General features: G+C 43.3%; 1 protein-coding gene across 1 annotated transcript; it reads right to left on the bottom strand.

Annotated features, from left to right (window-relative positions):
- Window positions 1-9163: 9163 nt before the first annotated feature.
- Window positions 9164-9739, bottom strand: LOC138071567 (protein FAM209-like). Its single transcript, XM_068963090.1, has one exon. The coding sequence runs from the start codon at window positions 9737-9739 to the stop codon at window positions 9164-9166; it is 576 nt and encodes a 191-aa protein (XP_068819191.1).
- Between the last annotated feature and the right edge of the window lie 3678 nt (window positions 9740-13417).

Raw genomic sequence — 13417 nt, 5'->3', positions numbered from 1 at the left:
AGGAGAGTGAACAAGTTGGCTTAAAGCTCAACATTCAGAAAACGAAGATCATGGCATTTGGTCCCATCACTTCATGGGAAATAGATAGGGAAACAGGAGAAACAGGGTCAGACTTTATTTTTTTGGGCTCCAAAATCACTGCAGATGGTGACTGCAGCCATGAAATTAAAAGACGCTTACTCCTTGGAAGGAAAGTTATGACCAACCTAGATAGTATATTCAAAAGTAGAGACATTACTTTGCCGACTAAGGTCTGTCTAGTCAAGGCTATGGTTTTTCCTGTGGTCATGTATGGATGTGAGAGTTGGACTGTGAAGAAGGCTGAGCACCGAAGAATTGATGCTTTTGAACTGTGGTGTTGAAGAAGACTCTTGAGGGTCTCTTGGACTGCAAGGAGATCCAACCAGTCCATTCTGAAGGAGATCAGCCCTGGGATTTCTTTGGAAGGCATGATGCTGAAGCTGAAGCTCCAGTACGTTGGCCACCTCATGCGAAGAGTTGGCTCATTGGAAAAGACTCTGATGCTGGGAGGGATTGGGGGCAGGAGGAGAAGGGGACGACCCAGGATGAGATGGCTGGATGGCATCACGGACTCGATAGACGTGAGTTTGAGTGAACCCCGGGAGTTGGTGATGGACAGGGAGGTCTGGCATGCTGCGATTCATGGGGTCGCAAAGAGTCGGACACGACTGAGCGACTGAACTGAACTGAATGTCTTTCCTCTTCACAAGAACTTAATAATGTGCCAAATGAGATCATTCCCCCTGGCCCAGGACTTGAGATCATTTTGAATTGTGCTCATCCTGCCTGGGAATCCCTGGTGGCTCAGCTGGTAAAGAATCCACCTGCAATGAGGGAGACCTGGGTTTGATCCCTGGGTTGGGAAGATTCCCTGGAGAATGGCTACCCACTCTAGTATTCTGGCCTGGAGAATTCCATGGACTGTATAGTCCATGGGGTCACAAAGAGTCAAACACAACTGAGTGATTTTCACTTCACTGATTGGGAACTAAAGAATACTCAACTTATTGCCAGAGTCCAAATGGAGGGCACCCCGTATTACTAGATAACTGTTAGAAAATTCCTCAATTAGGACCCCGTGTGCACTGTCATTGCCATTTCTAACATCTCCCTCATCAGAGGACTCCTTGTCTAGTTACAGGTTTTGGTCCCTGCCAGTAAGACAGAATGTGCTTAAATTGATCAAAGATGTGTGAATTGCACATATCTCAAATTTTTGTACAAAAAGGCCAGCTTCGGGAAATGTTTTCATAGAGTATATTTCACATAGCTTAATTCAAGCTAGCAAAGGGATTGTCTTTCACATTAGAACTATTAAAACTTGGTTAATATTCTCTCCAACCATGAATTTTCATTTTCTGGTTACTTAATATGTATATTAAATATATACATTGTGTGCATCCCCTGGAGAAGTAAATGGCAAACCCAACCAGTATCCTTGCCTGGAGAATTCCATGGACAGAGGAGCCTGGTGGGCTGTAGTCCATGGGGTCACAAAGAGTTGGACATGACTGAGTGACTAATACTTTTACTTTCACTACATAGCCAGAAACGAGCCAGCACTAAACAAACTTTAAAAGTGCACAAGGCTTGTCCTTCCAAAACTGTTCTCTCCCACATATTTTTTTAATTTTTTTATTGAAGGATAATTGCTTTACAGAATTTTGTTGTTTCCTATCAAACTTCAACATGAATCAGCCATAGGTATATATATATCCTCTCCTTTTTGAACCTCCTTCCCAACTTCTGTCCCATCCCATTCCTCTAGATTGATACTGAGCCCCTATTTGAGTTTCCTGAGTCATACAGCAAATTCCCGTTGGCTATCTATTTTACGTATGGTAATATAAGTTTCCATGTTACTCTTTCCGTACATCTCACCCTCTCCTCTCCCCTCACTATGTCCATAAATCTATTCTCTATCTCTGTTTCTCCACTGCTGCCCCGTAAATAAATTCTTCAGTACCATTTTTCTAGATTCCATATGTATGTATGCATTAGAATACGATATTTATCTTTCTCTTTCTGACTCACTTCACTCTGTATAATAGGTTCTAGGTTCATCCACCTCATTAGAACTTACTCAAATACATCCCTTTTTATGGCTGAGTAATATTCCATTGTGTGTATGTACCACTACTTCTTTATGCATTCATCTGTCGATGGACATGTAGGTTGCTTCCATGTTCTAGCTATTGTAAATAGTGCTTCAGTGAACAATGGGATACATGTGTCTTTTTCTTTTTTTTTTCTTTTCTTTTCTTTTTTTTTTTTCCCCATGTGTCTTTTTCAATTTTGGTTTCCAAAGGCAAAGGCACCCCACTCCAGTACTCTTGCCTGGAAAATCCCATGAACGGAGGAGCCTGGTACGCTGCAGTTCATGGGGTCTCTAAGAGTCGGGCATGACTGAGCGACTTCACTTTCGCTTTTCACTTTCATGCATTGGAGAAGGAAATGGCAAGCCACTCCAATGTTCTTGCCTGGAGAATCCCAGAGACATTGGGCTCCCGTCTATGAGGGTCACACAGAGTTGGACACGACTGAAGCAACTTAGCAGCAGTAGCAGCAGCAGGGGTATATGCCTAGGAGTGGAATTGGTGGGTCATATGGTGGTTTTATTCCTAGTTTTGTAAGGAATTTCCATACCATCTTCCATAGTGGCTGTATCAGTTTACATTCCCAACAACAGTGCAAGAGCATTCCTTTTTCTCCATACCCTGTCCAGCATTTATTGTTTGTAGAATTTTGATGATTGCCATTCTGCCTAGTGTGAGGTGATATCTCACTGTAGTTTTGATTTGCATTTCTCTAATAATGAGAAGACTCTTGAGAGTCCCTTGGACTGGAAGGAGATCCAACCAGTCCATCCTAAAGGAGATCAGTCCTGGGTGTTCTTTGGAAGGACTGATGCTGAAGCTGAAACTCCAATGCTTTGGCCACCTCATGCAAAGAGTTGACTCATTGGAAAAGACCCTGATGCTGGGAGGGATTGGGGGCAGGAGGAGAAGGGGACGACAGAGGATGAGATGGCTGGATGGTATCATCGACTCATTGGACATGAGCCTGAGTGAACTCTGGGAGTTGGTGATGGACAGGGAGGTCTGGTGTGCTGTGATTCATGAAGTCTCAAAGAGTCGGACATGACTGAGTGACTGAAATGAACTGAACTGAACTGAACTGAATAATGAGCAAGGGCTTCCTTTGTGGCTAGCTGGTAAAGAACCATGGAACATCCTGAATCCTAGGCCTATACTTATACTCAAAACTATCTCCAACCCCACCTTTTTCTTGGTGTCCCATTCCCATAGGATCTTATTTGCTACTAGAAAATTACTAAATTCATAGGCTCAGTTCAGGTAAAAATTACAAGGAAATATTTCAGAGAAATGACTAATGATATGAGCATTTTGGCATGTAAAATTCCCAGTGGGAAAATAAGCTTCTTTCGTGAAGTTCCAGAGTTATTCCTGAATAAGATATGTTGTCATTTTCAAAAAATTAATGTGCTATTTTTCTATAACTTAAAACATCCGATAAGAAATGTCTAAAAGAACTAAGACCACATGCATCTCAGGAAAGTCTTTGTTTCTAATCTCAAACTTATTAAGATTCTACAAAGAGATAGCCATCAGGGCAAAACAAATCCATCATCAATAACAGGGTTGTGTGTGAAGTCGCTCAGTCATGTCCAACACTTGCAACCCCATGGACTGTAGCCCACCAGGCTCCTCTGTCCATGGGATTCTCCAGGCAAGAATACTGGAGTGGGTCGCCATTTCCTTCTCCAGGGGATCTTCCCAACCCAGGGATTGAACCTGGGTCTCGTGCATTGCAGGCAGATGCTTTATCCTCTGAGCCACCAGGGAAGCCCTATAACAGGGTTAAGATTGCATATAAACAGTTAAAACAAAACAACAACATTGTAAATCAACTATCTGCTATGCTTAGTCCCTCAGTCATGTCCAACTCTTTCCGACCCCATGGACTGTATTTCAAATTTAAAAAAGATTGCATGTAAAATACATAAAGAATGTATATTTTGAGGATGTGGCTAAAAACTCACCATGTCCACTTTATACACTGCATTGACTAATAAAAAGATATAATTCTGGGCATGATTTTCTCAATGTCAGTTCCACAGAGTCTCTGAGTTCTTATATTAGTGACAAAAATGAAAACTATAGAACAAGTTAGTGTTCTTTCTGATTCCATGTATGTTTAGTTAATTGAGTTCTTTTTCCCACTGCCTGTTTTATCTCCATAGCCCTTAGTGATTACATGATATATTTGGCTTCTTGCTTATCTCTATCTAAATTGAGAATAAAATATAAATTCCACGAGGACAAAGAATTTTTTACCACTGTATCTCCAGTGCCTGAAACACTCTGACACATAGTAGGTGCTTAACAAACATCTGATGTATGAAAGAGGATGCCACTATATTAAGAGAGATAACAAACACAGATTCTATTATAATGGAACAACAAAAAAGATGAATGATTGATAAAAATGCCATTATTGTTTGTATCTATATCTGAATATGCATTATATGCCTTTATGTGAAAGAGCAGAGCTGAGTTAATTTCCTTCCATTTCAAATAATGACTATATTTATATTGATAAAGTTAGTATACCATGAAGTAAATAGTATTTTGCCTCATTCTCAGTGTTCTTTAGTTTATATTGCTATCTTTGAAAGTTTATTTTCTTTTTTAAATTTTTTTATTTTATATTGGAGTATAATTAGTTAACAATCTTGCATTAGCTTCAGGTGTCCAGCAAAGTGACTCAGTTACATATTTATCTATCCTTTTTCAAATTCTTTTCCCATTTAAGTTATTACAGAGAATTAAGCAGAGTTCTCTGAGCTATACAGTAGGTCTTTGATGGTTATCCATTTTAAATATAGCAGTGTGTACACGTCAATCCCAAACATTTAATACATCTTTTATCATAAGTCACTTTAAATCAGTGTTGGAAGTAAACAGAATGTACGTTTTACTAATGATAACATACTAATCAGAGAAATATTCATTAGGCATGGTACCAGATCCTTGAAAACAAGTGTCTTATTTAAGATGTCTGTTTTCTTGAAAATCAAAAGCATAGGAGAATATTGATTAAAATAGTCTTCCCCCCAAGAAAACTAGCACATTCTCTTTACTGACAGAAAAACAAGAATGTTGATAACTGAACTATAACAAGACTCTGAATTAGACTAATTAAAACCAAACATTACAATTTCTATAAATCTATGTTCGATTGAGGTGCTTGCTAATATATCTTCTCTGATTACATAGACTATATGGACTTTCATGATTACAGAACACACTGAGAGAAAATTATTCTTGCTAGCAAATAGCAAATAGTTTAGTTACTGTTCTTTTAAAAATATATCTCCCTTAGTAACTATATCAACATATTTTATGATTGTTTCCTCTTTCTAACATTATATAAATGGATTCATTTGAATCTCAGTGGAGAAAAGGCACAGACTATAAAAATACTTGAATAATGAGCTTATAGCTTTCAAAACCATATAAAGAAGAACTAAGATAAAGTCAATATTCTGATAAAATACATATATGCTTGTAAGTAAAACTTCAGGGTAAACGTACTGTAACTGCAACTGGTACTAATATAACTTTAGTTAACATCTAGCAAGTATATAAGAAAATCAAAACAACCCCCCCCTCAAAAAAAAAAAAAAAGCCAAGGGAAAAGTTCATGCTGAACTTAAACTTTTGTGTGGAGCCACTAAACATCAGTGGACAAAGCAGTACTCAAGAAAAGAAAACGTGGTCAATATTGTCAATTAAAAATAAGTATTTTCCAATATGCATGATTTAAAATTGTGAGTCACTCATGAAAAAATTATTAGAGGACTAATTTAGCAAAGTAATAACTGATGGTGTAAACAGCAGCAGAAGTTTCCCTGAGAAGATGATCTATTTAAACCTCAGATTAAAGATAAAACGCCTGAAGAATTTATGGTAATAAAACACAATGGAAATGATACAAGGGAAATATGGAAATAAGATAACTTTTTAGAGTAGACTGGTAAAAATAAAACAATGAGATACCTGCTGCTGCTGCTAAGTCACTTCAGTCATGTCCGACTCTGTGTGACCCCACAGACAGCAGCCCACCGGGCTCCCCCATCCCTGGGATTCTCCAGACAAGAACACTGGAGTGGGTTGCCATTTCCTTCTCCAATGCATGAAGGTGAAATGTGAAAGGGAAGTCGCTCAGTCGTGTCCGACTCTTGGCGTCCCCATGAATCACAGCACGCCAGGCCTCCCTGTTCATCACCAACTCCCGGAGTTCACTCAAATTCATGTCCATTAAGTCGGTGATGCCATCCAGCCATCTCATCCTCTGTTGTCCCCTTCTCCTCCTGCCCCCAATCCCTCTCAGCATCAGAGTCTTTTCCAATGAGTCAACTCTTCGCATGAGGTGGCCAAAGTACTGGGGGTCTCAGCTTTAGCATCATTCCTTCCAAAGAAATCCCAGGGCTGATCTCCTTCAGAATGGACTGGTTGGATCTCCTTGCAGTCCAAGGGACTCTCAAGAGTCTTCTCCAACACCACAGTTCAAAGGCATCAATTCTTCAGCACTCAGCTTTTTTTATAGTCCAACTCTCACATCTATACATGACCACTGGAAAAACCATATCCTTGATTCGATGGACCTTTGTTGGCAAAGTCATGTCTCTGCTTTTGAATATGCTATCTAGGTTGGTCATAACTTTCCTTCCAAGGAGTAAGCGTCTTTTCATTTCATGGCTGCAGTCACCATCTGCAGTGATTTTGGAGCCCCCGAAAATAAAGTCTGACACTGTTTCCACTGTTTCCCCGTCTATTTCCCATGAAGTGATGGGACCAGATGCCATAATCATTGTTTTCTGAATGTTGAGCTTTAAGCCAAATTTTTCACTCTCCTCTTTCACTTGCCTCAAGAGGCTCTTTAGTTCCTCTTCGCTTTCTGCCATAAGGATGGTGTCATCTGCATGTCTGAGGTTATTGATATTTCTTCCGGCAATGTTGATTCCAGCCTGTGCTTCTTCCAGCCCAGCATTTCTCATGATGTACTCTGCATATAAGTTAAATAAGCGGGGTGACAATATACAGCCTTGACGTCCTCCTTTTCCTATTTGGAACCAGTCTGTTGTTCTGACTGTTCTGACCAGTCTGACCAGTTCTAACTGTTGCTTCCTGACCTGCATACAGGTTTCTCAAGAGGCAGGTCACGTGGTCTGGTATTCCCATCTCTTTCAGAATTTTCCACAGTTGATTGTATGCACACAGTCAAAGGCTTTGGCATAGTCAATAAAGCAGAAATAGATGTTTTTCTGGAACTCTCTTGCTTTTTCCATGATCCAGTGGATGTTAGCAATTTGATCTCTGATTCCTCTGCCTTTTCTAAAACCAGCTTGAACATCTAGAATTTCACGGTTCATGTATTGCTGAAGCCTGGCTTGGAGAATTTTGAGCATTACTTTACTAGCATGTGAGATGAGGGCAATTGTGTGCTGGTTTGAGCATTCTTTGGCATTGTCTTTCTTTGGGATTGGAATGAAAACTGACCTTTTCCAGTCCTGTGGCCACTGCTGAGTTTTCCAAATTTGCTGGCATATTGAGTTCAGCACTTTCACAGCATCATCTTTCAGGATTTGAAATAGCTCAACTGGAATTTCATCACCTCCACTAGCTTCGTTTGTAGCGATGCTTTCTAAGGCCCACTTGACTTCACATTCCAGGATGTCTGGCTCTAGATGAGTGATCACACCATGGTGATTATCTGGGTCATGAAGATCTTTTTTGTACAGTTCTTCCGTGTATTCTTGCCACCTCTTCTTAGTGTCTTCTGCTTCTGTTAGATCCCTACCATTTCTGTCCTTTATCGAGTCCATCTTCGCATGAAATGTTCCCTTGGGATCTCTCATTTTCTTGAAGAGATCTCTAGTCTTTCCCATTCTGTTGTTTTCCTCTATGTCTTTGCATTGATCTCTGTGGAAGGCTTTCTCATCTCTCCTTGATATTCTTTGGAACTCTGCATTCAGATGCTTATATCTTTCCTTTTCTCCTTTGCTGTTTGCTTCTCTTCTTTTCACAGCTGTCCTGGGAAGCAAAGGCCTCCCCAGACAGCCATTTTCCTTTTTTGCATTTCCTGTCCATGGGGATGGTCTGGATCCCTGTCTGCTGGACAACGTCACAAACCTCCATCCATAGTTCATCAGGCACTATCTCTATCAGATCTAGTCCCTTTGGACTGGCCAAATACAAAAATCTGATGAAACCAGTTACTGGCAAGGATGAGGAACAACAGGAACTCTCATTTGTTGTTAGTGGGAATGCAAAATGGTACAGTCACTTTGGAAGCAATGTCTTACATAGCTAAACCTTGTCATACGGTATGATCTAGCAATTTTGCCCCTAGATAGTGCACCAAGTGATTTGAAAGCTAATGCCCACACAGAAACATGCACCCGAATTGTATAAAGCTTAACTCATACTCTCTGTCTCTCTCTCTCTCTCTCTCTCTCTCTCACACACACACACACACACACACAAATTGGAGGCAACGAAAATGTCCTTTACTACCTGAATGTTTAAACTAACTACAGAACATCAATATAACAGAATATTATTCAAGAATAAAAAGAAATGGGCTATCAAATCACAAAAAGAAATGGATGAAACTTAATGATGTTATGAAGTATAATAAGCTAGTCTGGGAAAGGTTATACACTGTGAAAGTTGCTCAGTCATGTCCGACTCTTTGTGACTCCGTGGTCTGTAAGTCCATGGAATTCTCCAGGCCAGAATACTGGAGTGGGTAGCCTTTCCCTTCTCCAGGGGATCTTCCCAAGCCAGGGATCAAATGCAGGTCTCTCAGTCTGGGAAAGGTTATACACTGCATGATACCAATTATACCACATTCTGGAAAAGGTAAAACTGTAGTGCGAATAAAAAATAGCAGAGGCTTTTTTTCCTTTTGCTTCAAAATACTTTTATTGGTTTGGATACAGTTTGTCAACACTCAACTACTCTTCTTCCTTGATGTGAAAATCCACTCCATTGGGGTCTCCGGTGACACATAACTCATATACCATAATGTTATACTGTGCATCACCAAGAACCTAGATATTGGAATATTGGCGTCTATCGCCGGTTGCCGCGATGAGTTTCAGATTCCGCATCCTGGACACAAGGTTCACAAGTTTCGTCTTGACCTGGGTTAAGGCACCGCACCTAGAGTCTTTGTCGGGGGAAGCCTTTATCTTCTTTCTTCCTGGAGGGCCAGATGAACAGCCCTGACGGCCAGGAGGAGTGCACACGTTACTTTCGTCATCGCCTCCGGGAAACTTCAGGATCACCAAAAACACGAGGAAGATTAACAGCCAGTGCAAATTTCTCCGAAACCAGCCTGGGGCATGCTCTGCTTGATTCTGCCGAATTCGGAAGTGCCTTCCGCTGGGCACCATCCATGGGGGTTCTTCGGCTTCATCTCTCAGGACATAAAACATATAGGAAAAGACAAACGAGACAAATGTAGACCAAAAAAATACCCATATCACAGACCGCATCGTGAGCTGAGATGAAGTGGCTCCCGGTGCGCTGGTCTGCGCTGGCACCTGGAGACTGAGGACCAGGCAGGGCTGGGCCCTTGGTGACGTCACAGAGGGCCCCGCCCCCACCAGAACCCATGTGGCCATGGTATGACTTCAGAGCAGAGGGTACGGAGGCCTGCAGGGGTCAACCGGGAGTGGGGCTTAAAGGGACATGGGGACATTTCCAGTGGGCAGTTGAAAAAGAGGCGAGGAGTGACAGAGTGCCATCTCCATGCCAGTGTATTCTTTCTGAACCTGGTGTTCTCCTGGGAGGGTGGGTCCATCTTCTATTTTTATTTTTCCATTTGTTGAATCCAGACACTGTGGTGAGCAGAGCAGACCCAGGGGCATGTGCCCCTGTGGAGCAGAGAGCCAAGTGGGAAAGAAAGATATTAAGCCAGAGGCCACAAACTAGGAGCCACTGGTGCTCTGTGCGGCCTGCCACTGTTCCTAAAAATGATTGTGCCCAGAGCTAAGTCCTGTCTGATTCTTTGCCACCCCATGGACTGTAGCCTGCCAGGTTCCTCTGGAGACGGAAAGTCAGGGGCATCACCAGTGATGCAGTAGGAGTGGGCAATGAGGTGGGTACTCTCTAAGGTCCCTCCCAGATCAGAGGTTTTATGATCCTGCATGGCAATTTCCCAGAGGGCAGGGATGCACCTCCCAGGCAACAAGCAGCAGAACTGGCACATCTCTGGGGAAGTGCTGAGTTGGCAAAACTACACTAGCTGTGATGCCCCTGTGGATGAGCAAGTGCTGGCTGCACTCCTCCTCCCCGTCTGTGCATGTTTAACCGCTACATGTGTTTGAAGGTGACCTTGCTCTGCAGGTGTGGCTTGAGAGCTGTGTTCCTTTCTTCTCTAGGAAGACGACCCTTCTTTGTGCTGTGCGAGTTGATGATCTGAATGAATGTGTATGGCTGCAGCACTCGGCACTTTGCCTTTCTGTCTGGGTTGGTGGTTTTCACACTTGAGTGTGTATCAGGGTCACCTAGAGGGCTTGCAAAGTCCCATTTTGCTGGATCTCAGTCCTCAGTCAGTCCTGGGTGAGACTTGAAGACTGGCACTTCTGCACGTCTCTGGGCAACACTGAGAACCACCCTGCAGACAATGGCTTCACTCACAAAGACGTGGCTTCCCTCTGACTGCTGTGCACTGAACCTGAGGGCCCAGTGCGAGTGGAGTGGCAGCAAGAGCACCGAACAGGAGCCTGAAGACCAAGGTTCTACACTGCACCTGCGCTCTAGCGAGCTGTGTGACCTTAGGCAAGCCTCAGCACCTCTCTGCGCCCGTAGCTGCCTCGCAGGCACAAGGGCGCGATGAAGTTGGTGACTGCTACTCTGGGTGTTTCTGAAATTCAGATTTGGTCTGTCACTCTTGTCCCCAGCCTAGTCTTCCCAATTGGGAAGCCAGATACCCCCACAGCATGCCACCCCCAAGCATCCAAGTGCCCACTCCTGTCCATAATCACCCCCAGCTGGAGTGGTCCACTTGCTTGGGGGTCTCCTTCTACAGCCAGCCCTGTGTATGGAGCCCAAAGGGTGAAACTGGTGTCTCCCTCTTAGAGATCCACATCTACCACTTGGGGGTATGTGTGTCTTGCGTGTGCTACTTGAAACGCCTTTTAGCAGAGAGATAAGGATACAGAATCCTAGAGCTAGTCCCCTGATGGTAAAATTCTGATGCTAAAGACTTACTGTGTTACCTTGGGTAAGTTAGTTAACATCTCTGAGCCTCATGTACCTGACTTTAAAATGGAGAAACAGTACCTACTTCATGGGATTGCTGTGAGGACTAAATGAGATCATGTATGCAAGGCCTTTACCAGAGTGCCTGGCACATAGTAAGTACTTAACATGGTAGCTGTTGTTTCTCAAAAAGAGGATAATGGCCTCCTCTATAACATTAGAGATGCAGGAAAGCTGAAAACACTATGGTTGCAGGTGTTCTACTTTCTTAATACCTCCCATGGTACATAATAACAACAATAGGAATACATATATACTGACACTAGGGCTTCCCCGGCGGTGCTAGTGCTAACGACCCCGCCTGCCAATGCAGGACATGTAAGAGGCTGGAATTCGACCCCTCAGGGTTCAATCTCTGGGTTGAGAAGATCCTCTGGAGAAGGGAATGGCAACCCACTCCAGTATTCTTGCCTGGAAAATCTCATGGACAGAGGAGCCTGGCGGCTACCATCCACAGGGCTGCAAAGAGTCAAACACGACTGAAGTAACTTAGCATGCATGCATAGTAATACCTTATAGAAATGTATATTTTACATTTTTGAGAACACTATCCACTAAATCCTCTCATTCCATCTTTATCACACTATAAGGACAAGGCCACCACATTTGTGTGGATCTCAGGGTGAGCTGCGATGTTCTGAAAACACTGCTGTCTACAAGCCTCCCATCAGTAGGCTGCTTTTCCCTATGTGGATTTCTGCTCCTGCATGGGTGAGAGAGCATCCTGGGCCATGGCTGCCAGCTGGGGAGGCTCCAGGGACCCCATCTGGTACTCAGCCCATTTCTCTCAGGTACACATCAGGCCTAGAGGCTGCTTCCCATGTGGCATTATTGCTTGCATTCTGTTTACTGCATGCATTGCTGCTGCTGCTGCTGCTGCTACTGCTGCTAAGTCGCTTCAGTCGTGTCCGAGTCTGTGTGACCCCAGAGACGGCAGCCCACCAGGCTCCCCTGTCCCGGGGATTCTCCAGGCAAGAACACTGGAGTGGGTTGCCATTTCCTTCTCCATTGTATGAAAGTGAAAAGTGAAAGGGGAGTTGCTCAGTCGTGCCCGACTCTTTGTGTCCCCATGAATCACAGCACGCCAGGCCTCCCTGTCCATCACCAACTCTCGGAGTTCACTCAAACTCATGTCCATTAAGTCGGTGATGCCATCCAGCCATCTCATCCTCTGTCGTCCCCTTCTCCTCCTGCCCCCAATCCCTCTCAGCATCAGAGTCTTTTCCAATGAGTCAACTCTTCGCATGAGGTGGCCAAAGTATTGGAGTCTCGGCTTTAGCATCAGTCCTTCCAAAGAACACCCAGGACTGATCTCCTTTAGAATAGACTGGTTGGATCTCCTTGCAGTCCAAGGGACTCTCAAGAGTCTTCTCCAACACCACAGTTCAAAAGCATCAATTCTTCGGCACTCAGCTTTTTTTATAGTCCAACTCTCACATCCATACATGACCACTGGAAAAACCATATCCTTGATTCGATGGAACTTTGTTGGCAAAGTCATGTCTCTGCTTTTGAATATGCTATCTATGAAAGTGAAAAGTGAAAGGCAAGTCACTCAGTCATGCTCGACTCTTTGTGACCCCATGAACTGCAGCCTACCAGGCCCCTCCCTCTGTGGGATTCTCCAGGCAAGAGTACTGGAGTAGGGTGCCATCGCCTTCTCCATACTGCATGCATTATTAGGCCCCAAATATCCAAATGATGCTAATTGGATGATTCGGGGACTTCTGATACTAGACATAAATGAAACCACAAAAATGCTCTGGACTTCTTCAGTTGCACTTATCAGTCCATGAATAATCAGACCACCCTTCTATGCTGCCAATGACACTTATTAAGGTGAAATCATGAAGATGGCTCTGGCTGTGTTATCGCCACACTCGGCATTAATTTGAGTTCACTGATCGGTGAGGAATCAAGCACAGGAGATTCAGAAACTCATTATGGTGCTTAATTTGTTTCCTCAGCAGAAACTGGATAAGGATTCTAGATTTCAGTGATTTCACTTCCCTGCTCTTTTCTTTCCCTTCATGCTT

Source organism: Capricornis sumatraensis, chromosome X, assembly GCF_032405125.1.
Source record: "Capricornis sumatraensis isolate serow.1 chromosome X, serow.2, whole genome shotgun sequence".
NCBI lineage: Eukaryota > Metazoa > Chordata > Mammalia > Artiodactyla > Bovidae > Capricornis > Capricornis sumatraensis.
The sequence above is the reverse complement of the archived record's forward strand: the minus strand, read 5'-3'. Positions and strand labels throughout refer to the sequence as shown.

Bases quoted from the DNA above. Each gene is read 5' to 3' on its own strand.
- LOC138071567 (XM_068963090.1), bottom strand. From the start codon at position 9,739: ATGGCCACATGGGTTCTGGTGGGGGCGGGGCCCTCTGTGACGTCACCA.